Here is a 26,052-nt window from a genome sequence, read left to right as displayed (position 1 = left end):
ATATTAGCAGGCAAGGTTTTGAGAATATTTCTGGGTTCTGTATGATGGGAACAGCTAAAAGACTGAGTTGGGAACCACAGTCTCTGATTCAAATCCTGCCTCTGCTAAGAATTTTATAGGGAGTCTTGGGCGAGCGACTACAACCTCAGTGTTCTATCCACTGTGAAAGACCACTAATGTATGTAGAATGCTTTGAACATCTGAATGTGATGGATACATGCTAAGAAGGCATAGACTATGCCTTTGCACTGGAAGAGACCCTCTGATGAGCCAAGGTCAGGCCACTGAACTGTCAAATGGTAAGATAAACACTGTTCTATGCTGTCACCTTCCCAAAACATAAAAATATACTAAAAACAAAATACAAAGACATTGGGTTGGTTCACATGCCATTCCAAACAAGAGGCTTCTCCACATCAGGCTTTTTATCCCGCAACTTTACCAAGGCTTCTGCTTCCATATTCTTTGTTGGATTAAGATCGCCCCTTTTCACACACTTCCACTTTTTTTCCTGGGGAGTTCCTTTATCTGCAAGTGCTATATGTTTCATTATACAGCTACTAGATGGCGCTGTTATAGCGCCACTTCCTCTTTTCACAGAGAAAATCAACTTGCGATATTTAAATAGCTCATTATTCACAATCTTTAAAAACAATGGGATAAAGGTCGGAAAGGAAGGGAGAGGTCCTGGAGCTTGCCAATGTTGTGTAAAGGACCCACAAACCTCGTAACCAATCTTGATCACAGGATAAAAGCCCCGTGTGGAGAAGCCCAAGAGCGTCGTGTTACGGGAATGTACCCTGTGCTTGCACTCTCCCTTCATTTGTTCTGATGAATTTTTAGTTACTTGCTGGTTTGTGGCAAACCATAGTTTGCCATTACATCTGAGCCAGGACCTCTGGTTTCCAATTCTGGTTTGCAGGGCATGTACTGAACATAGTTTTCCAGTTCAGATGTAATGGCACACTGTGGTTTGCCACAAACCAAACTAATTAAGTGGGGTAGACATGGCCACAGAATCATAGGGTTGGAAGGACCATCAAGTCCAATCCCCTGCTCAATGCAGGAAGCCTGATTCCCAGGGGGTCTCCCATCCAAGTACTAAGCAGAGCTGACCCTGTTTAGCTTCCAAGATCAGACGAGATCAGGCACATCCAACCACAACCAGGGACTGTGCGAGCATTCCTGTAGCATCAGATCTTCGTTTGGCATCAGGTGTGAACAAACCAAATATATTAGAAACATGATATAATAGCCAGGAAACAAAAGGGTTTTGTGGGGGTTTTCTGTGTACCATTAAAAAATTCTACATATGATCACCCAGCCAAAAGCTGTATCAATAAACCAAACAAATATTTGCATTGAACACTTTTACCAAGTGAATTATATGTATATAAAATAACTTAAGAGCGTAGGAACAGCCAGTGTAAAAGGAAAGCTGGAAGGAAAGTATCAGAATGAAAGCCAAGTACAAACGGATTTCGTAATGTTTGATTCAAAAGGAGACAAGTACATTGGTGCTTTCCTATGATGAATAGATGTTCCTTGAAATGTGCATGATTTTCAGTAAAGCAGAGTTTTCCCTTCACATAGTTTTCTGTTTGCACAACTGGTCTGCATGTTTCTCAGGGCTGGGACCATTAGAATGATTGATTTTGCTGTTGTTGCTATTTTCTTACTGTTAAAAAGAACATGATATCCGGCAATGTAAGCAATAGGCAACTGCAATAAAATTAATGGAGTATAAATGTTTTAGCACTGATTGAAAGGGGAAAAACCTCCCTTCTCTTGAAGCTTTCCCTCCTACGTGCAGTGGGCTGGAACATCTGACCAACATGTTTGGGGCCATTTCACAAGGCACAGTTAAATAAGCTTTTGTTAGTCTTACCTGAAATTTGAATATAAATGCTATATTGGTCAGAATGCGTATTTGAAATAATATTGGCTCTCCACTTTTATCCTGCATTTATAACATTCACAAATCATGCACTTCAGTCTAAAAGGTGATATCAGCATTACCTGTGAAAACACCCTTTGGGTTCAGTCCTAAGGACGCTTAGGAGTAAACCACCCTGAACTGAGTAGGACTTACTTCAGAGTAAACATGCACAGACTTGGGACAGAAGTCTCTTTCTGCCCCCAAATATAAGTTCATGTCTAGAAGTCCTAGGGCATTTTAAGTAGCATGCTTTATCTTTAAAAGCTTTCTCCTTATTCCAGCCGCACAATACACAGCATTTATTTTGAGGCACAATAGCTTATGAATGTTACCAAAAGGGACTGTAAGGAAAACATGGTATTTACCTTGGAGAGGACCTGATCTGGGAGTCCTGGGAGGCAGGAGATGGTGGGATGAAAATCTGGCTTGAAATTTTAGGCAGTGAAGACAGCTAAAATCCTAAGCAAAGTTTTGTTCCGAGTTAACCTCCCCACAACCCCTAGACTGAGTCTTTTGCAGGAACTTCTTATATTAGATCCAATTGGAAGAAATAGCAACTGCATATCTTGCATCCCCCGTTTCAAATGGAACTGGTTAATTGTGCACTCAGGCATAGAAGAGAAGGAGCATTCAGCCTCCAAAGACTCTAGGAACTGGGGGCTGCGAATTAGTTGCAGGCCCTCCCACAATATAATGGAACATCACAAGTCCTGAATATAAATATACCTCTGCCATGAATAATACCTCATGTCCCATGTCGAATGGAATGACTATTAGAAGCTATAAGCTTGTACAAATGGGCCAGCACCCTGCACATGTTTCTTGGGAATGGCCTCAGTTTTTTCTGTTTTCAGGTCATCTTTCATGACTATCCGGATTTGTCTAATTTATTTTCTTGTGAAATAATCTTCAATTGTTACTCAGCTTTTGTAGGGGAATCCCAATATCTTTATCAAAGGTGGTGCTTCTGGAGCAGAGGTATTTCATTTTCCCAGCACTCATGCTACAATATTGTAGGAAACACAAGTGAGCCCACAGCAAACACAATCAAACTATGAATCCACTCTTATTTGGCCTAATTCTAGCTGCCCCATGTGGTTTTACTGGTAGTGTGAAATATGACAAGTCCATGATCCTAAGCATGCTTACTTGGAAATAAGTCCAACTAAATGTGTTTAAGATCAAGGTAATTACATTTTGCAATGTGTTAGAGGTCATAATGCCTTATAATCTGGTATATCACTTTACAGCATGTTTTTAACTACAGCCATATTTATTACTCAGCAAGTTTAATGACACCTTGTGGGCAATGCAAATGAACCCTGTCAGAGTGACAAATGGCTTCAGGCATCTATGATTCTCTTTCCCAAGCAGCACCTGATTTTGTTTCTCTCGGTAACAACTGAATCCAGGAGAGATGTGTTCTGTAGCTTTTTGGCCTTCACCAGCAGCTCAGTCAAGCAGGTTATTTTTCAGAGAGGACACTGATCCAGTTTAGGAACACAACAGATGCTTTATTTGTTCTTCTGGTGGAACACAAACTAGGCTTCCCTTCTTGAAACTCTACCCTACACACACACACACAGGCCCTCTTATTTCCAGAGCCCTCTTTGGCCTTCTGGGCCAACTTCTCCAGAGACAGCTCTCCTGCTAGGGATTGCTCTTAAAGATACATGAAGCATAAACTGATTTTGTTAAAGATGGAATCTGATGTCAGCAGTGCCAGCTGGTCCCTACTGCAACTTGCACTACAATGTGAAAGCAAGAGGATGGAGAGTGTGGTGCTGGTGGAAACTCCTGTAGAGTTGCTGTAGATCTTTAGGTTTTGTTTTAAAAGTATCTTTAGAAATTTGAAACCATGAGAAATTGCTCTAATTACTATTCAATCCATCTTTTTTAATACGTTCTGGCAAAAACCGACTGTTAAAATTTATTCGCACCAACCCGACTCTGAAAAAATATACCTTGTATCTGGACATACACGTTGTAATTGTAGCTAGGAAAGCTTTCTAAATAGACGCATTGACTTAAATTTGCTAGTGCTAAGGGACTTGCTCCCTCTCTTCTTCCCCTCCCCGCAGCATTTATCCCTCCAGAGCAGATTTTGAGGGTCTGCCAGGGATGGGGTGGGGAATCATCCCCCTCCCGGTTCTGCTTCTGTCAGCAGAATGCCACGATTGGATCCAGCCCTTTGTCTGCCAGCTCCATATGGTGAAAAGGCTTTAACTGTTTAAAATATGTGGAGAATAGTCTAGACCTTTAAGAGATAAAAATATCTTTCTTTAATAACCCCATTTCAAAAGCCTTCTAATTTAGCCTGCAATCCTAAACACACTTACTAGGGAGTTTGCCCCATTAATCTTAGGGTGGGGGGGGGATGTTACCTCTGAGTAAACGTGTCTAGGATTGTGCTGCCAGTTAGTTGCTTTTCATACCCCATAAGGAACTAGCCTGCTCTCATGCAGACCCCAAAGAGTGGGAGATGCTGACACACAACCTGGAATTTTCCCAGCCATAAGGAAATGAGGTCCAAGAAGAATAAGCTATGTTCTTAACTATGTTATGCCCAGTTTGTAAATGCTGTCTTTGGCCACATGGCCAAATCTTCTCTCATTAGGTGAAAACTAGAAGCCAATCCCCATCTCCTAGGAGCAGATTAGGCAAGCTATTCCCATTCTCTCTCTCTCTCTCTCTCTCAGACACAGACACGCACCTTTTGCTAGGGAAGGGAAATGTCTTCATGGAGGCTATCACAGCATCCGTCATGTGCAGTCAGGGCCAGAAATATTGGAACAAGGATAACTGTTTTGGCAGTTGGCCTCTGTACACCACCACATTGAAGCTGAAAGGAAACACACCCAGATGGGAGCGAAGTCAGGACTTTCAGCTGTAATTCAAGGGGTTTGAAAAAGTGGGGCACTAACCATTCAGGAAGTACGGCCAGTGGCATACCCCCCCCCCATCGTTGGTAGCTCGTAAGTAATGGAACGAATGGCTGACAAGCAGCTGCATGGCCAGGTGTGGCCTGTTTCCTGGGTACCCCATGACCAGTCAAGCAGCTAAAAGGCCTGGAGGTGGTTCTGAGTGTTACATTTGCATTTGGTAGCTGTTCACTGGAACTCCCAACATGAGGCCTAAAGAGGTGCCCATGCGAGTGAAGGAGGCCATCATTAGGCTGAGGAAACAAAATAAACCCATCAGAGAGATAGCAAAAACAGTGGGAGTGGCCAACACAACAGTTTGGAACATCCTGAAAAAGAAGGAATTAACTGGCAAGCTCAGCAACAGCAAAAGGTCTGGAAGATCACGGAAAACCACTAAAGTGGATGACCGCAGAATTCTGCTCATGGTGCAGAGGAACCCTTTCACAACATCTAGCCAGGTCAAGAACGCTCTTGCGGAGGTAGGCATGTCATTGTCAAACATCTACAGTCAAGAGACAGCTTTATGAATGTAAATAGAGAGGCTTCACAACAAGGTGCAAACCACTGGTAACGCTCAAGAACAGACAGGCCAGATTAGCCTTTGCCAGCAAACACCTCAAAAAGCCTGCCCAGTTCTGGAATAAGATTCTTTGGACTGATGAAACCAAGATTAACTTGTACCAGAATGATGGAAAGAGAAAAGTAGAGAGAAGGAAAGAAACAGCTCATGATCCAAAGCATACCACATCATCTGTCAAACATGGTGGAGGCAGTGTTATGGCATGGGCATGTATGGCTGCTAATGGAACCGGGCCACTGGTGTTTATTGATGACCTGACTGCTGATAAAAGCAGCAGGATTAATTCTGAAGTGTATAGGGCTATACTTTCTGCTCAGATTCAGCCAAATGCTGCCAAACTGATAGGACGCTGCTTCATATTGCAGATGGATAATGACCCAAAACATACAGCAAAAGCTACCCAAGAGTTTCTGGAGGCAAAGAAGTGGGATGTTCTTCAATGGCCAAGTCAGTCACCTGATCTCAACCCAATAGAGCATGCTTTTCACTTACTGAAGACAAGACTGAAGGCAGAAAGACCCACAAACAAGCAGCAGCTGAAGGCAGCTGCAGTAAAGGCCTAGCAAAGCATCTCGAGGGAGGAAACTCAGCATTTGGGCATGTCTATGGGTTCCAGACTTCAGGCAGTCATCGACTGCAAAGGATTTTCATCCAGGTATTAAAGGCGATCCTTAAGTTTGAAATGATGTTGGTTTGTTTCATTACCTATGAGCCACCAACGATGGGGGTGTGTGTATGCCACTGGCTGTCCTTCCTGAATGGTTAGTGCCCCACTTTTTCAAACCCCTTGAATTACAGCTGAAAGTCCTGACTTCGCTCCTATCTGGGTGTGTTTCCTTTCAACTTCAATGTGGTGGTGTACAGAGGCCAACTGCCAAAACAGTTATCCTTGTTCCAATATTTCTGGCCTTGACTGTATGTGAGCATATGGTCAAGACCTACCTAGGTTAGTTGAAATATATAGGTGACGTAGAGAATGGTGCCTTTGTTTTTTTTTAATGCTGTTTGATAAGTGTTCCTTCTCGTGCCCCTATTCCTTGAACCTAAATATACCTCTTAATTTGAAAATCGGGATTTTGACTGCTGAATTTACAAGCTCAAGGAAATTCTTCGCATGAGTGTCTGGGCTGGGCTGTGGGCAGCAGCTTGAGGGGAGCCATGACCCATGGGACAAAGCCAGAAGTCAAGACCAAAGAGTAAGTTTGGAGAGAAAGATAAATGAGGAGGCAGGGCTGAAGGATACAGGAACAAGCCAGGGCTCCGGAAGACTCAAGCAAGGCTTAACTGCAAGAGAAAGTTGTCCTATAGTCCTTCCTACACTGGAGGGTTCTATGGTCTTCCTAGGTGGGCGGAGTCAGTTGAAGGCCTAGGGGCAGGGGTAGGCAACTTAGTACCCTTCAGAAGTTTTGGACCTCAACATGGCTTGGGACTGCAAAACCTGATGGAGCGCCTCTCCCAACATGAACGTACCTATACACTACACTCAGCATCTAAGGTCCTTCTCCGGTGCCTTATCCAAGGGAGGCTCAGAAGGCAACAACAGGGAGAGGGGCTTCTCGATGGTGGCCTCCATTATAGAATAACCTCCCCAATGAGGCCCACCTGGCATCAGCATTGTTAACCTGGAGCCAAATGGGTAAGACTCAGGCCTTTGGCAGCATATGATGAGTTATAATTAGGTCCTGGATTTGTCTTATGGTTATGGCTGATTGCTCAAAGTTGTTTTTAGATATATGTTGTCTCTGTGTGTTTTTATATAAATGGTTTTTAAACCTTGTATACTTTATTTTTAAAGGTTTTTAGTCTTTGTAAACCACCCAGACAGCTTAGGCTTTGGGGCGGTATAGAAATGTAATAAATAATAATAATAATAATAATAGTATTAACTCCCATAATCCCTTACCATTGGCCATACTGGCTGGGCCTTATGGGTGTTGTAATCTAAAACATTTGGAGGGCACAAGATTGTCTACCCCTGGCTTAGGGGGGCTTAATTGGCTAGCCAGATGCTGCACCCTGCAGTTTGGTGGCTGCCACAAATCCCAAAACTCCCAGTTTGAGCCCCAGGAGCTCTTGACAATAATCCAGGTGGCTCTCTGACATTATTGGGGGAGGGAGGGTGTGGGCGGGCAGGCAGCAGGCAAAGAAAGACCACCTGAAGTGTCACTTGGACCAAGGAGATAGGCCAGGTCACCCAAGTCCTTCTGCTCAGTCTACCACTGCACCCCCCCCCCCCCCCCCAGTAACTCTGTCGTTAGGGTGGTATTCAGTACAGACCTGGTGGCAGATTTATCTTGATCTCAAATTCCCTACACCATCAGCTGTGCCTTTGTTAAGCTGACATTAGATTACAGCAGGAAGTGGCACCTCTAACTGTAGGTAACTGCATCCACATGGAGAATCTTCCACATGGGGAATCTTCCACATGGGGAACCAACCTGGTAACTGTTGAGAAAGGAAAGCTGGGAGAAAAGAAATGGATGAAGAAAGCATATAGCTGACAGACATTCAGTGGCTGAACACTGATTGATAGGTAGGTATGTAGTCGTCATGATGATCAAGGGGCATATATAAGATGTGAAGGCCTGGAAAAAGAACTGAAAAAAATGAAGGGGGAGGGGGAACCCTGGATAAAATGGGGGAAAAGTTTCCCCCAAGTTTTCCAAAACCCCCTGGGATGGACAGACAGACATTTTCCCCCCAATTTTGGAGGGTTTCCCCATTTTTCTTTCCCCACCCCAGGCCTTCACATCTTTATACATATACTGTAGTTGCACTTTCAGATTAATGGCTCAGATCTTTGCTTATACAATAAAAAATATATTGGGGCCCAAATGACTAGTTATTAGAATGGCTCGCTCTGTGGCTCTGATATTTTACACAAAATATTCCAAAGAACGTCTTCCAATGTGGCTGTGCTACAACTGCACAGCAGCTGAGGCTTCCCTCGTACCCCTGAAGGCCCAACAAAAGCTTCTTTTATTAAGCAGAGCCCCCCAAACATCATCATCAAGGGGAAAAAAGGGGAAAATCTGTATTCACAACAGTTTAATCACAGAAGGTAATACTAAAATCTTGGGAAATGCCAATAAAGTATTCATTTCCCAATTACATCTGTCTTCCCAACCAGAGATCTTGGATCTCAAGTACGTATTGCTTTAGCTGTGCTCTCAGGGAATTGCATCAACTAGGAACCAAAAAACTGACAAAGTTTCTTCATTTCAACAGGCACGGGCATCATTTAGAGAGGGCAGGGACATGCTTCATGGTCCAGGCCACATCAGCTGCCATCCCTGCCACACCCACTTCATTTCAAAGTGTCAACCGACATTGGTTAAAGTTGACAGTCACCACAATCTATCTCCATCAAACTAAAGTTCTGCTGAGGAAGTATTTTGTGAGTTTGGGTCCGAAACCTTATACCAAGTATTCTGTATCCGTGTTTCTGCCTGAAGCACATGGAAGAGGCTACAGCTTGAGATGTGTGTCAGCCAGCACTTCCCATCCTACTTATTTATATGTCAGTAATGTTTCCACATGCAAAGCTTAAATAATCTTTTAACCTCTCACACTCTATTTATGTGAAAGTGTGTTTGACCTTAATGTGAAATGGAAACATCCCCCTCCTGTCTTCTGTGATTACTGGGGTGTTTAGCTACTATTCAGCCCCACAGATGTCAACCATTTTGATAATATTTGATAATATTTATTGGCATCTTTGCTTCTACTGACCCTGATGTCAATGTTTTAGCAGTGAGATTTTTCTGGAAACATTTTAACTGACAGCACAGAAGTACACAAAACTTTCACAACTTCCTTTTAAGTGTCCTTTTTTGCGCTAGCCATAGTTTGCTGTGATGTCCAAATCAACAAGCTGTGATTAGTGTTTGCCATCCAAACCACCACCAGAAACCCACTTCAAACCATGGATTTTGATTCTGGTTTGGAGGGCAAGTGCTAATCATAGGTTGCTCACTGAGATGTCAAAACAAAGTATGGCTAGTGATAAAAAGGAAACTGAAAAGTCACATACAAATAAGGGGAAAGGGGGAATGTGCAAGCCCATAGCTCATTTTCAATCTACAGTCCAAATCATGGTTTGGAGAATTAGTTGAGTTGTATCATAGTGAATTTACATGTGTTTCAACTCTTGCAGGCAGCCCAGAAAAACACACACAAAGTTTTTAGTTTAGCTTCAGAAGTAGGGGATAAATTTTATAACTATTTTTGGAAGAAACAGACACCAGTAACCTTGTTCAAAAGCCTAAGGTTTTCTTTTATGTGCATCATTTACATTTCCAAGTACAGGAAAGTTTTGATTTAAAAACCAACTGCATATATTTGAAACAAAACAGCATGTTCTCTGGTAAAAGCAGAACTGTACTGCTAAAGGCACAGTATCATCATCTAAATGTTCTGCTTTTTCTATTTCTGTAGCCATATGTTCAAAATATCCTGGAAATATATGTGAAGTTCCACTAGTAAACCAGGCCCAATCAATACATCTAAAATTCTAATATGGAGCAACTCCAGTTTCCCCACACAGGATTTGAACCTATGGCCTTCTGGTTGAGAAGTGTGAAAGTTCCCTCCTGAGCCAACAATATCATTTTAAATACTAAACTGTGAAGACAGGGTAAATGATTCTTTCATACACAATTCAGCTTTGTTTTTCTTGGGAAAATGTCCTTAAAATGGCAAAAGGTTTTAAGGTACAGATATTGGAATATAAACTGATTACCTAATAAGCCTTCTCATTACTGCATTCTGGATTACATAGGGCAAACAACATCAGGTGACTAAAAATAAAACAAAAATACTAATTGCTTGGGATTGACTTGTGGTTCATGATTTAAGAGTGGGGAAAACTGTTCTCTGTATTAAAATATAACTAAACACGACACCTTTATATAAACATTTAAGGTGTAATCCAAAGAGCCTATGTGTGAATGTGATCTCTTCACCTTACGTGCCAGTGACTCAGCACACCTAGGGACCACCTATCACTCCTTAAAACAGAGAGCCAACCCCTGTCAAATACCAGATGCATATAGGGGCTTGGGCACCACATGGCCTTGTGTCTATAAAGCATCCCCTAAGGCCACTGTGACTTGTCTGAGCAGCTGTAGCAAGTCCCAGCCAGAAGAAAGTCTGTGGATTGCTCCTTCCACTCTAAAAGTGTATGGGCTACAGACTCCTTCTGCAGAAGGTTCAACGTGTAGGGCACTACGATGCAGGATGAAAGCCATTGCCTTGGCACATGGCACTGGGGATGGGGAAATTAGTGCAACAGAGCTTGTGGAACATACTCTTTGCGTACAACTGTTTTATGCCTTTTACCTCGCTTATCTCCCATTGGTCCAGCAAGAGAAACCATTATTAGAGTTTCTATTTTATATAGAGAGAACATTTCCCAGGTAATCTAGCAAAATCATAACTGATCTCGCACCTATTTGTCAAAGTCCACTACCATAAATACTGGGCAGTAACAGGCAGAGATAACCTACCTTGTTTTCTTGATATAAGAATCAATTTTGAAGACAACGGGCAAGTTTGCATATCATGCTAATTCATCCTGAGAATAAGCCACCATGGATTGGCTGTTCACTCACTAACCGACAGATGATTGGGTGCTCTGTGGCTTGTTTCCACACTCAGCCCTCCCACTGGTTCCTGGAATGTATCCCAGGCACCTTTGTGGCAGAACTCCTTATTTCCTTGGTCCCTATGTCAGCACATTTCTACATTTGGCCTGCTGGAGTTGCTGAGGGAAACTCCCCCTACGCGCATCAGATCACCACATAGAATTAATTTTCTGAGCCCTTAGGAATGTGTTACTGCATTCGCAAACTCCTTTAAAAATTTTTTGGCGGGGGTCTTGTGCAAGACCTGCTCTCCACTATTTAGCCCAGCATACTGATATCCCCCCTCTTGTCGATGTCCTTGTCAATTTCATCCTCCATTTCAGAGCTTGCCATGCTAGTGAACACCTTTTTCTTTTTCTTTTTAAGGTGCTTCAGGTACTACCAATTACACCTGCCCCCAAAGTGCCTTCTCCTGCAGCTGCCAGCAGCTTTCACCCCCCGCCACCCTTATCACATCTTCAGGCTTATCACTTCCCTCCACTGATCTCTGTTGTTAGCTGTCAGATGCACCTATTAAAGAGCAGTGATGGGGATTGGTAAATATATGCACATTTCAAGGAAGAACAGCGAGCAGGATCAGTAGATATGCAAATTTCATGGAAGAGCCCTAAAGTGGAGGGAAAAAATACACAAATTTCATAACTGCAGACTTTCAAATGTGTGTATTTGCATAAGCACAAAAAAAGGGCTGCAAATGCTTTCAGGACACTCTCCAGTGTCCTTTCTTAATTTTTAGGAGCACAGGCTGCATTTGCACAAGACCTCAAAAAAAAAAAAAAAAGGTTGCAAATGCTTTCAAGATACTCTCCAGTGTCCTTTCTTAATTTTTAGGAGTACAGGGTGGAGGGCACTGAAAAGAGCTGAGGGTGGATGGTGGTGACACTAGTGAGTTCACAAGGAGTGCCAGTGGTTTTTATTGTTCTTGCCGGGTGGTTCTCTAGCCGTTTCCAAAAACCCAGGATGAAGCCACCCTGTTGGATGAACCCATGGCACCCTGAACAACCCCACAACAAGACATAGTTTCTCAGGGTGGCTTGTTTGTGAAAAATAAGCCACCCTGTGGAAACAGCACTGGGTTCAGATGTCATGACAGCCCATGATGGGTTGTCATGTTGTGCGAACCAGGTCCCTGTTTCTCTTTTCTTTCTCTGCTGCTGGCTTTTACTCTGGCTTCTGCTTTGGTTTTATTCTGTTTTAAGCTTAAGGTTTTTGTATTATGTTTTATTATGTTACTGTATGCTTTGGTTTTAAGTTTTGTTTTGTGAACTGCTTCTATACCACTCAGCTTCAACTACTGGGTGGTACTGAAATGTAATAAACTTTTTCACAGTTCAGAATTAAGACATCACATCCACCTGGTGTATGCTATGTATATGCAAGCAATCTGACTTGCAGTAAACAAGCTCCTCTTTGCATGACAGTCAACCCTATAACATGGTAGTTGGCAAATGTGGTCTGCAGTTAAATTTTGACAAAAGAATCTAAGCAAACAATAAAAAATGTAAAACTCATTAGAGGCTGTGAAGACATTCTTTCCATTAGAAAATATGTTGTTGTACTAAATAAAGCATTTTTATTATGAAAATGTGCTCCTGGAAATCTTCTAACCAGCCCAAACATTAAACTCAGAAGCCATGCGCACAACATATTTTTGTTTCAATTTTCTCCTCTACAGCACCCTGTGTCACTCTCCCACCTGGGCCACCCTGGCAAAACACAGTGCAATTTAAAACATGGCTTGCTGGACTGGGTGGAATAGAAACGAGCTCAGGTTAAAACAGTGCAGATGTCTAGGACTCTCTAGATCAGGAGAGGCAACCTTGTGCCCTCCAGATGCCTTGTACTACAACCCTCATCACCCCATCCATAAGCCAATGGTCAGGTTCATGTGAGTTGTAGACCAAAACATCCGTAGGGCACTGAGATGCCTAACCCTGCCGCAGAATCAATCAGTCAATCAATCAGTCAATCAATCAATCTCCATTTATTTATTACATTTCTATTCCACCCAACAGCCGAAGCTCTCTGTCATAAATCTCACTGAATTTTACAAGAGTGAGAGCAGGAGAAAGCGTGAGAGAGTTAGAGGCAGGAAAGTTAATGAATTAATAAATATATAACATGTTGTAGATCACCAGCTCTGCAGGGCATACAATAGATATTCATCAGTGCTGTGATGGAGAAAAACTGCAACCGTCTCCATTACTACTTCAAAGCATGAATCTCCGCCCACCCCCCAACACATACACAGGAGCCAGAGAACTTTTTTTCCTATCAGAAAAGCAGGCAACAAAATCAGTATACCTTTGCAGTTTTAACCAGATACACAGTGAAAAGTCCATGGATACATTTGTTTGGAAAAGACATTCAATTGATTTTGATGGAGTTCTTAAAATTTATGAAGTTAGACCCATTAGCCTGTTCTTGATAGACTATCTTCTTAAAAGCATGATGTTATGCTGATAATGCAGGGATATTATACAGGCATTACATGCAGATGTGCTGGTACAAATGTTTTAAATTAGGGTACAATAATTCAGGTTCAGAGACACAAAGACATATGATGAAGAAGCAGTTTCTTGTATAGATCTGGCTTGAAATTTAAGTAACTAGTGACTCCTTGTTGTTGGAGTCAGCTGGGGCAGTGAAGGTGCTGGACCAGTGCCTGGAGGCTGTAATGGGACTGGATGAGGGCCAATAAACTGAAGCTCAATCCTGACAAGATGGAAGCTCTGTGGAGTGGTGGTTCCCAAGTCTGGGAATTGGGTAAGCGACTTGTCCTGGATGGGGTTGCACTCCCTGTGAAGGAGCAGGTGTGTAGCTTGGGAGTACTCCTAGATCCATCCCCATCACTGGAGCCCCAGGAGGACTCCATGGCCCGGAGTACTTGCGGCCAGCTTCAGCTGATTCGCCAGCTATGGCCTTTCCTAGACAGGGATAACCTAGCCACACTAATGCATGCACTGGTAACATCCCAATTAGACTACTGCAATGCACTTTACATGCACTTGAAGATGACCCGGAAGTTGCAGCTAGTGCAAAATGCAGCAGCCAGACTGTTGACTGGACCATCATGTAAAGATCACATAACACCAGTCTTAAAGGAATTACACTCACTGCCAACATGTTTCTGGTCCGAATTCAAGGTGCTAGCGATGACATTTAAAGCCCTGAGCAGCTTGGGACCTCGATATTTGAGGGAGCTCCGCCCCCTGCCTGAGGATTGAGATCTGTTGGAGGAGCCTTCTGCTGCATCGCATCAGTGTGAGACATACACTATGGTGGGAGGTGGGAGAGAACTTTTTCTGCTGTGGCACCTGGGTTGTGGAATGCCCTCTCCTTGGAGGCCCGATTGGTGCAGACACTGGTTTCATTTTGCTGCCAAGTTAAAACACGGCTGTTTACCAAAGCCTTTGAGGGCTAATTGGTTTCCCTGAGTTTGTACACTGTTTTAACTGTTTTATTGTTTTAGATTTTAAATTGGTATTAGCTAGCTTAATGATTTAATATGTTTTTAGCTATTTAAATTATTTATTGTTCTACACTGTTTAAATCTGTACACTACTCTGAGATCCTAATGATATAGGGCGGGATATAAATGTTTTAAACAAATAAATAATAAAATAAATAACTAGAATTGCAATCCTACATTTAGCGCAAACTGTCTTTTCTCCCCTCTGCAACCTAAAACTTTGGAAGAGACTACAACTTTAGCTAAGTTCACACATTCGAACTGCTAGAATGAATCACTATGTTGTGAGCATCCATGGATTCTTGGTGGTTTATTTAAATTGGGCTGTGTGCAAGGGGGTGATTTCCATAATCACTGCCCAGAGGCTGCTGGCCATGTCATCTGAACCTGGGTGGCATGGCTTGTTGGAGGGGGAAATAACCCTCCAATAATTCATGGGACATTGTAGGGTTATTGGAGAGTTGCTTCCCCCTCCTACAAGCCATGCCATCCAGGTTTGGATGACATGAAAAGTTGCGCCCTGGCACAGATTATGGAAATCACATCTTCCACATGCCTCAATTTAAGGCACAGTGGCTTAAATAAGCAATGACGGCTTAATTTGATCATGCAAACCAGCCCATTATATTAATTGCGCAGCATGTAGCTGAGGATAATCTTCTGCTTCTTTTTTTCCTCTTTTCTCTACAGTAAGTGTGCACAGTTCCAATATGGAATGGGACCAGCATGCACCTGGAGGGAAGGAATAAACTTCCCCCCACCCTTTAACCCTGAAATTCTCCTCGCCCACACACATGGGAGTTAAAGAAAGGGGGGAAACCCCATGCATTGATGCTGATGGAGACTTTTTCTTTTTTTAACTCCAATGCTGAGTGTGTATGTGGTGGGGGGAATTGGTGGTGGTGGTGGGGAAAGTAATCCTTCTCTCCCAGTCAGCGGTGGTCACAATCCAAATCAGGGCCATGCACTTACCGTAGATTTAAAAAAAATATTATTCTCAACTACAGGCTATGGAATTAACATAGCATGTAGTTTAACCCAGAGTATGTGGAACGGATGCCAGAAGATCAGATTTTCACATTATCAACTGGAATGACCATGTTATTAGCGTAACATATTATTTCATTTGAGGTCTTTCAGAATTTCTTGTGACCTGAACTGCAATGAAAAACCAACTGTATTTGTGCTAAATACAGTTTCTGAAGTTACACTACAAAAGGCTCAGAATAAAATATTCATCAAGTCGCTACGAGATGCCTTACCTGAGTTCTTCATGGGGCACAGTGCACATTGCATGCCCCACGCTTCACCATATAAACAACAGCACTCGGTGTAAGTTGTTTGCTTTTCAACAAGAGGCCGACTGCAAACAAAATCCTCACTCAGATGTTGCCAGCAAAGATCCTGGTAGACGTCAGTTTCTTCAGTTTGTTCTGAAGTGATCAGTACAACATAAGACATGTGATCAGTACAACATTCTCATGAGTATTTAAAAAAATAAAAAATACAAACTATTCCAGACTTACAAGAACCTCTAACCTTATTTTCCTGAAAATAACGTGAGATCAAATTTCTAATGTTGCATGAAACTGTTAATATAGAAGGACAATGTATGAAAAAGAGTTTAGTAGATAAGCAAACAGAAGACTCTGTTCCAGCCTTCCCCAACCTGGTGCCTTCCAGATGTTTTGGGCTACAATTTCCAGCATTCCTGACTATTGGCCATGCTGGGTGGGGTTGATGGGAGTTGTAGTCCAAAACATCTGGAGGGCACCAGGTTGGGGAAGGTTGTTCTATTCTGCCCTAAGTCCTGTCTCTGCCACTGCCACTTCCAGATGCTTTTGGCTGAATGCTCATGTTATCCCAGCAGCACAGGAGGAGCCCAGATCATGGAGGAGGAGTCTACTGTGCATCTCCTCCCCATGCCAGTGTTAACCCGGTTTGTTTTTTAAAGCTGGTGCTGGTGTGAGAAGAGCCACAGGTTGGCCTCCTCCTGCAGCATCTGCAGTTCTTGTATTATCCCAGTAGCAGAGGAAGGAATGGTTGCCCTGGGATTCCCACACTGTCAGGATAACATGAATCTCAGAGGATTTTTGAATATAGAACATTCCTTAACAATAAGATGAATGATCAAACATCTGCACACACTGAGCTTCACAGGGATTGTGGCCACGCTACTGACAAATCTTGGAATCTTTGTGAAACATATATAAGCTGATGGGATCTGAGCTAGCGGTGACTGACCAAGGAAAATATCTTGGGGTTGTGGTGGACAGCTCAATTAAAACCCAGTGTGTGGTGGCTGTGAAAAAGGCAAATTCCATATTGGGCATAATTAGGAAAGGAATTGAAAATAAAATTGCCAGTATCATACTCCCTGTACATGGTGTGACCACACTTAGAATACAGTGTGTGGTTCTGGTCGCCACACCTAAAAAAGGATATTGTAGAGTTGGAAAAAGTGCAAAAAAGGGGCTGGAGGCATTCCCCTATGAGAAAGGTTACAACATCTGGGATTGTTTAGCTTAGAAAAAAGAGTAAGGGGAGACATGGTAGGGGTGTACAAAACTATGCATAGTGTGGAGATAATACTAGAATACTCATAATTCTAGAACCTGGGATCATTCCATGAAGCTGATTGGTGGGAGATTCAGGACAGGTAAAAGGAAGTACTTCTCCAGACAACACATAGTTAAACTATGGAATTCACTACCACGAGATGTAGTGATGGCCACCACTTTGGATGGCTTTCAAAGGGGGTTAGACAAATTCCTGGAGAAGGCTGTCAATGGCTACTAGTCCTGATGGCTCTATGCTACGTCCAGTATCAGGAGCAGTATGCCTATGTAAATCAGTTGCTGGGGAACATGGACGGGAGAGTGCTGTTGCACTCATGTCCTGCTTGTGGGTTTCCTGTGGGCAGCTGGTTGGCCACTGTGTGAATGGAATGCTGGACTAGATGGTCTGATCCAGCATGGCTGTTCTGATGTTCTTAAGTGAAAGTATCCCCATCCATGCTAGGTTCACTGCTGACCGAGTATGGACTTGTTCTTGAACCTCATGAACACCGCAATGCATGTAGTAAGGCATACCACTAGACTCTGCTGGTCTAATACATCGCTTTTCTGTAGAATCCAGAACCATTGGGTGGGTACAGAAGCAACTGTAAGATCCTTCAGTGTTGATACACTGGCCATCAATACAGCTGTTGGGGTCTTGACATTCATCTGTATCTGTTCAAATGCAAATGAAAAAATATATCAAGAGAACAAGCTGTCTTACATATTTGCACTGGCGAAAAAAGGATCCATTTCCCAGTGGGCTTTCTTTTTAATTAATTCATATCTAAATCAGGATGATCAAATATATATTTTCACATATGCCCAAAGGAAGGAGTTGTTCATCAGGTAATCTCTTCCTGCTTTTCATGCATCAACAACAAAATGAAAGAATATTCAATTGGTTGCCTTCATATACAGACCAATAAGTTGCTGAATGCCACAGAATGATGATCTATAGACTGGTCTCTCTGCACGTTCCTGATTTATTGGCAAGGAGGTTTAGGAGAAACTGCATGTTGTGTTCTTTCACTGGGCAACAAGAATATGGACTGGACCAACAAGTTATCTGATCTTTGCAAATATACAGAAACAAACTTACTATTTTTCAGCTCTATCCCTGACTAGCTCATTTTACAGAAAAGAAGCAACAGTGTAACTTTAAGGAAATAAGTGGCTTTACATCAGGAAAGAAAAGTTATTTGCACCCAAGATGATTAAGTCTCCTACTGTGGTTTCCTTTCATTATGTTATTCCATACAGAATGGTTTTCTGTTTAAACTGCAAAAAGTCAAGGTCGTGACTAGGAATAATTTTCAGTCAAATGGCAAAAAGTGAATGAGTAGGCAGTTCAGCAGACTAACGGGAGCACATTTATGATAATCAAGAGTGTGAACTGCTATTCCATATTGCATACCAGCCCCTCTTTTTTGGCGGGGGTAGGGGGAATTATGCTTAAAATGCCCATTTCCTCAAATGAATTTTTTACAAATGGAAAACCACACTTACCAGAGATGAGTCCAATAATGTACTCATGTATAAAGGTAGAGGGCCAGCTTGTGCACAGCTCTTCTAGGGATACTCAGGTTGGGCAGAATAATAAGTCCACATAAAAACATTCAGAAACTAAAGCTGAATTCCCAAATGAATAGCATCCCACTTCAAATTCTGCCAGTTTCTTGGAACTCTTGTCAAAATGTACTTGTCATAACTATGCTCCTGGTGGTTCTGCATGGCCCATCAGTCCATTTGGAGTCTACTCGGAGGACAGCCTTCAATCTACTGGCTCTCTCTCTGTGGAACTCCCTGCCTGTTGATGTCTGGCAGCCACCAACATTGTTTTGTTTTTGGTGCCTGCTGAAGACATTTTTACTTAAACAAGCCGGCCATGGCTTTATTGTTATAATCTGATTTTATATTTTTTAATTTGGTATTTTGATTCTTTTACTGTTTACCACTCAGGGATCCTGTTGGCTGTAGAGTGGTATAGAAATTTTGTACGATCAATCGATCGATCAATAGATAGATAGATAGATAGATAGATGTGTGTGTGTGTGTGTAATAACAGCCCTGCTGGATCAGACCAAAGTGCTGTCTAGTTTAACATCCTGTCTCTCACAGTGGTCAACCAGATGCCTCTTGGGAAGCTTTCAAGGAGGAAATGGCATGTAAACCGCTTAGAGATTTTGTACTCAAGTTATGTGTGTGTATATACGAGAGAGAGCGCCATAGCCCTCTCCTACTCTTGTTTCCCAGAAGGTGGTTTCCCAGGTGGTTTCCTCTTGTTTCCCAGGAGGTAGAATATACCATCCATGACTAGTATCCAGCGATAGAATTATCCTCTATTAATTTGTCCAAACCCTTTTAAAAATCATCTAAGCTAGTGACCATTACCACATCTTGTGGTAGCAAATTCCACATGTTAACTATGTGCTGTGTAAAGAAGACTTTCAGTGAGACACCTACCAAAACGAGGCCAAACTAGACATGTTGGGTTCCTCTGTTGTGTTTACTACTGTGGATAAGTGGTAAGCAAAGACAGCAAAACATAGCACATGGCAGTCGCTGAACAGCAACTGAAGGGGAGCGGAAGCCTATGACCTTACCAACAGCAGACAGGGAACAGCTGGAGATACACCATGCAGGCATGTGGCTGCTGAATGGAGTGGCAAGCACAAGCTTGTGACGTCGTTGCTTCTACCCCAACTGCTTCCCAGCGATGTCTGCTGGTGATGAACATGGGGTCCCTTTCCTCGCCTACTACCCCTCCGCAGAAACTATGTTTTCCCACCCACCCCTGCGTGACCAGCCATTTGCATTCATTCATTCTCGTTGCCATATTTTGCATCAACAGAGTGCCAAACGATACATTATACTAGATTCTTAGCATGCAGCAACACCTTCGTTACTTTGTTAATTACTAACAGGTGCAGGGGGAGGGACTGTTATGGGCACCACAGCACAAGGGGAGGAGAGGTTTATTATTCCCCTCTCTAACTGTGATTTGGCTTAGGAAAAAAGTTCCCATTTATTTATTTGATTTATTTACTGTACTTTAAAACCGTCAAATAACTGAAGTTCTCTGGGTGGTGTGCAATACATTAAAAACATAGAGAACAAATATATATAAAAAACCAGCACAAAATAAAACAAAGATAAAACTAGCAGCAAAAATAAAATAATTATAACATCATAAAACCAGATTAAAACCAGGAACAGAACAGAGTACTAAACGCAGTTCTCAAAATGCCTGGAAGAAGGTATTCACTTGGTGCCAAAAAGACCATAACTAGAGGCCACGCAAGCCTCTCTGAGAAGAACTTTCCACGAATGGGATGAAAAGGCCCTCTCTCTTGTAGCACCCACTTTGCCTCATTTGGTGGGGGCACTTGGAGGAGGACCTCAGGCTGTGATCTTAATGTATGGGTGGGTAAATATGGGAGGAGACATTCCTCCAGGTAACCTGGCCCCAAGCTATTTAGTGCTTTAAAAGTTAAAACCAGCACTTTGAACTGGGCCTGGAAACAGGCTGGCAGCCAATGCAGATGGAGATGAACTGGCGTACAATGATCACACTGGCCAGTTCCAGTTAGCAGTCTAGCCGCCCTATTCTGAACTAACAGTCTGAAGTTTCCAGACTGTTTTCAAAGGCAGCACCACAAATAATGTGTTGCAATAATCCAAATGGGAGGTTACCTGAGCATGAATAACTGTCATAACGCTATCTCTGTCCAGGTAGGGTCATAGTTGGTGTATCAGCTACGTGTCATTAGACACGTAGTTGGTGTATCAGCTACATGTCACTAGAGACTAGACATGTCACTAGACATGTGTCACTAGAGACATATCACCTGTGTCTCTAGTGACATCAATGATCTAAGAGCACCCCCAAACTATGAACCTGCTCCTTGAGGGCAGAGTGCAATCCTCTCTAGAACAGACTGAATGCCATTTAAATGGACAGATGAACCAGAACTAGTATCTCCATCTTGTCTGGATTGAGTCTCAGTTGACTGTCCCTCAGCCAGTCCATTATCAAGCACTGGTTCAGAACATCAACAGCCTCATCTGTTTTTGATGAAATGGAGAGGTATAGCTGGGTGTCATCTTCATATTGGTGGAGCTTCATGTAGATGTTGAAAAGCATGGGGGAATAAAATAGAGCCCCAAGGAATCCCATAGTACAATTGCCATGGGGCGGAGCACTACCTTCTGGAATTGGCCATCCAAGCAGAACCACTGAAATACAGTGTTCCACATCCCAGCTCAGACAGTCTATCCAGAAGGATACCATGGTCGATGGTATCAAAGGCTGCTGAATGGTCCAAAAGAATCAACAGGGTCACACTCCCCCTGTCCTTCTCCTGGCACAGCTCATCTCACAGTGGGACCAAGGCCATTTCCATTCCAAATCCAGGCCTGAAGCTGGATTGAAATGATGTAGAAAATCATTTTCACCCAGGAGTGCCTAGAGCTGATCAGCAACCACTTGCTTAAGCACCTTGCCCAGGAAGGGGATGTTACTGACCAGCCTATAATTGCTTTAATCTGGGTCCAGGTTAGAGTTCTTTAGGAGTGGCCAGATTACTTACTGCCTCTTAAGAAGTGGTTGGCACCACCCGCTCTCTCAAAAGGAATTTACAACATCCTGGACCCAGCCTGTCATTACTAGATGTAATAAGCCAAGGACAAGGGTCAACCATACAAGTGGTTGGCTAAACATGACCAACCACTTGTATAACTGGACTAGATGGAGTTCTGGACCCCTTCGCTACTGGGACTGTACTAACTGTGGCGTCCAAGTCATGACAGATGTGAGAGACAATATCTTCAAAATGTTGTGCAAACTTGTTACAGAGTGCTAGTGAGGGTGCAACCAACTCTCTCTCTCTCTCGGCCAGTCTGAATCATAGAATCATAGAATAGTAGGGTTGGAAGGGGCCTATAAGACCATCGAGTCGAACCCCCAAGAGATTGCAACAGGCCCCTCACACTCAGAAAAACTCTTGCTGTGTGACACTGTGAAGATACAATGGAGGTGTATCTCCGTCGTCACACAAGTTGCATCGTGTGTGCATAAGCCCCCAACAGGGCTTATTGTGTGACTGAAATAATCACATATTTTCTACCTGTTTACTCCTACCTTCACTTGCCTCTCCTTCCCCTGTTGCTTCCCCTGTAGTGAATTTTAGATTGCAAGCTCCTCAGACCAGGGACCTATCCTCTTGTACTCCATAAAATCTATGCATGCTGAATATCATCATCATCAGCAACAAACATCAGTGTGAATTGGACTGTACACTGATGCACAGAGAAGAAGCCAGCAAAAGTTTATGTAACCACAACAACATTCTTTCCAGCCACGGCAATCAAGGAAATAGCTGCTAGCCCTATCCATATAGTTTTCACAATACTTCTCCAAGTAATCAGGCACAATCTGGAAGGATTATATGGAGGGAACAAGCAGCCAGCTTGCATGTTTGAATTATTCATAAGGGTTGGCAAACATCAAAATCTTGATCTGTTCCCTCTTCCTAGTGCTAGTTGGCAATGCAGGGAGTGAGGGGATATGGTGTAATTTGCATACTTACCAAAGCACTGGAGTTTTACAGGATCATAGTATGTGCCTTGTTTGCAGTAACACTCATAACCTGGCTGTGTGTTTAAACAGAAGCCGTTCTTACATATTTCTTGTCCAAAGAGCTGACATTCATCAGCATCTGCAGATAAATTATAAAGTCATAAATTCTTAAAAGTTCTTTGTGGCCGTGTGGGTGGAATATGAATTTTGAGTCTATTTATTTATTTATTTATTTATTTATTTATTTATTTATGTATTTTATTTTTATCCCACCTTTCTACCAGAAAGTGGTGCGCAAGGTGAATAACAACATAAAATCTAGATTATTAAAATTAAATAAATTAAAACATAGCATAAAACAAATAAATTTAAAACACAATTAAAAAATAAATTAAAAACACAGAAGAAATAAACAACACTAAACAATTGAAACCCCTTTGGTAACAGACCAGCTTATATGCCAAAGGCCTGCTTATATGTAGGCTTACATATGGTGAGGCACTAAAGGATACAGATGCATGCATGAATCAGCCATCAATGATGTGCCTCTGAATTTGAGAAATGCCACTATTTACAAGTATTGTGTTTGAAGCAGTGCAAGATGCTATGGAATTCTGTCAGTGGTGTTTGACCTGCAGTGGCTGTTTCACACTTGGAAGTAATCACTTGGATGTTTTAGTCACCATGCATATGTGAAGTCACCTCTAACTGCAGAGTAAGCTTTAAATAGTAAGGGTTCGAGAATGATCCCTATGGCAGTTACTTGTGAAACTATGAAAAGATTTTGAGATTTTCTACATGAAGCTGTTAATTTGCTGTATCTACTTTCAGTTTTGTCACAGAATTAAGATCTGAGCACTACACAATGAGTGTTTCCATTCCTATTTTTCTGCTACATAACCTCTAGGTCGTGGTGTGCTATAGCAGAATAGTGCAGTTACACAAGTGGAGAAAGCGTTTTCTTTCAGTTTCACAAATAATACCACACTTTCCATGCTCTAAAAAAACTTGCTGAAAGTGCTGTTTAAAAACAGAAGTGAAACTGGAGGGACACCATATTGTCTAGAGAACATGTAAACAACCATGAGTAGAGAATGATGACCGCATAATAACTTGTGTAGAAAAGCTCTTAGACTTTGAAATGAAACAGTAGAAACAAGATAAATAGGCAGATAGGTAGGTGAGAGGGAGAACGGCTAGAGGCAAGCAGGTGGGTGGGTTGGAGAAAGGAAAAAAGTATACATTCAACTTGGATTAAAATCTGATCCAGACAAGAACTCAGAGGGTTGGAATGCTCATCTAACTACTGGAGGCGAGCAATGAAAATTGTCAAGGTTCAGATTCTGAGCTAAAAAATTATGAAGCTTGGCAACATCTCTAGTGCTTAACCCTTCCCCTGTTAGCCATTTCTCCCTTGCACTCCCCTCTAAGCCACTCTTCCCCAACTGGGATTAAAAATTATGCATTTGCCCCAGCTGAGAGAAACGTGGCTAAGGAAGGGAAGGGTACAGGAGAAGTGGTGGGTGCAGGAAAGGTTATATATCCATCCCAGACCTATTGCTTCTCTAGTTCAATTCATCCACATGTTTTTTGGATGTTAAAGCAACCACCTGGGGCTCTGCCAAACTGTCTGGCACAAAGACCATAACGAAAGGCAACGAGACTGTAATACTGCTTAGGCTACTGATAAGTATAGAAAAACGGTCTTTATAGTCCATGTTAGATAGAATCTATAGTTGCCACTCTCCTTTTATGCTGTTCACTGATTTGCCATCAAAGGTTCAGGTTTTAACAATAGTTGTTGTTGTTCCGTCGTTAAGTCATGTCCAACTCTTCATGACCCCATGGACCATAGGATGTCAGGCCTTCCTGTCCTCCGCTCTCTCCTGGAGTGTGCTCAAATTCATATTCATTGCATCGGTGATGTATCTAGCCGTCTCATCCTCTGCCGTCCCCTTCACCTTTTGCCTTCAATGTTTCCCAGCATCAGGGTCGTTTCCAGGGAGTTTTCTCTTCGCAGTAGGCGGCCAAAATATTTCAGCTTCAGCTTCAGTACTGAGGGCTAAACCTGATCAGGGCCACCACAGAGGTGGAGGTTTAAAACATCCCATCCTGCCTCCCCGCTCCCCTGTATCAAATTCCCACCCCTCTGGGGCTTAAAACAACAAACCAACAAAAAAAAAAAAAAATGGCACCAGTCACTTGCATGCCCTCTTGATCCCTGTCCCTCTTGGCTTGGGCAGCCTAGCAGGGATGGGTTGACTGGGTGGGTTCAGGAAGTGGTAAATGCCTCATTGAAGCACATATATGTATCTATTTGTGCAATGTCAGACACACTGCTATATTTACTTAGCATGGAAATCTATACTAAGCACTGTTCTACTTTAACAGTCACATTTCCACTGCATGCACAATTCTATTTCCATGTGTGGTTGAAGCAACACTCCTCAAGCTGCCTTTAAGCAGCAGTCTTGCTGATGCCAATGGCACTACTCTGGAGTTAGTGCTCTGATGATTGCTGTTTTTGTCAAGTACTTCACCATACTTTCACCTCCTGGAACTTCTTTCATGCTCTCCGCTTACGTTGTCTAAGAAAACACCCCAATTTTGTGCCCCTTTTCTTGCTCCATGTTGTGTCTGATTTAAAATCCTGCTGAGAATTAAAGATTTGTTTTTGGCGCCTGCTCTAGAGATTCCAGCAATGGTGGCTTCCTCCGCACAGCCATAACTATAAATATTACTGCACAGAATTCTAAAGGTACTTATCACTCTGGTATCTGGGGGCTTTTGATATAACTTAAGCTGACAGACAGACATTTCTACAAACTTAGGGAAAATCACTCTGTAGCTATAATGCCTTCCATATAATGAAACTAATGCTTTGACAGACAGAAGAGACAGTCTGCAAAATGAATATAAGTGATTTTAATCAATTTTTTTTAGAAAAAATATACTCCAGGCACATAGCATTTTAGTTTCATGAATTATTTCATAACCATGATTTTGTTGCATTTGGAATTTGTTTCTTTTCCCCGCCTTGTTTCTTTTAGTTTACCATGTGTCTATTGTACTATTTCCTCAAAATCAGCTAGGGGTTACACAAGGCAAATACAAACTGGGTCAGTTCACTAAGATGTAAGCCCATTGCTTTTAACGGAATTGTTCTCCACTTATATCATGGCAACTGTGGAGGTTATGCCAAGAAAGGAATTTTTGTATCTGCTGAACAGCTCTAAAGGTAAAATCCTAAAATACATATTTCTTCAGAAACGATGAATTGACTATACAAATATTTTTGCAGCCACTTTTCCAGAAATTGAGCAGCTTTAATTTCAAGTTTTTTTTTTTTTTTT

The 26,052-nt window shown here is 42.4% G+C and overlaps 1 protein-coding gene across 15 annotated transcripts in view; it reads right to left on the bottom strand.

Annotated features, from left to right (window-relative positions):
• Nucleotides 1-26,052, bottom strand: part of LTBP1 (latent transforming growth factor beta binding protein 1) — a 269,829-nt gene that overhangs the window by 11,763 nt on the left and 232,014 nt on the right. For all 15 annotated transcript variants that reach the window (XM_084828394.1, XM_084828401.1, XM_084828396.1 and 12 more), the window contains 3 exons: nt 22,710-22,838; nt 17,653-17,793; nt 15,823-15,993 (listed from right to left, as the gene is read on the bottom strand). In XM_084828394.1, the coding sequence (XP_084684520.1) occupies nt 15,823-15,993; nt 17,653-17,793; nt 22,710-22,838 (441 nt within the window). The remainder of the gene's footprint in view (nt 1-15,822; nt 15,994-17,652; nt 17,794-22,709; nt 22,839-26,052) is intronic.

Source organism: Heloderma suspectum, chromosome 1 (assembly GCF_057233095.1).
Source record: "Heloderma suspectum isolate Gila_16-S chromosome 1, 16-S_ref, whole genome shotgun sequence".
NCBI lineage: Eukaryota > Metazoa > Chordata > Lepidosauria > Squamata > Helodermatidae > Heloderma > Heloderma suspectum.
This window is presented reverse-complemented; position numbering and strand designations above follow the sequence as displayed.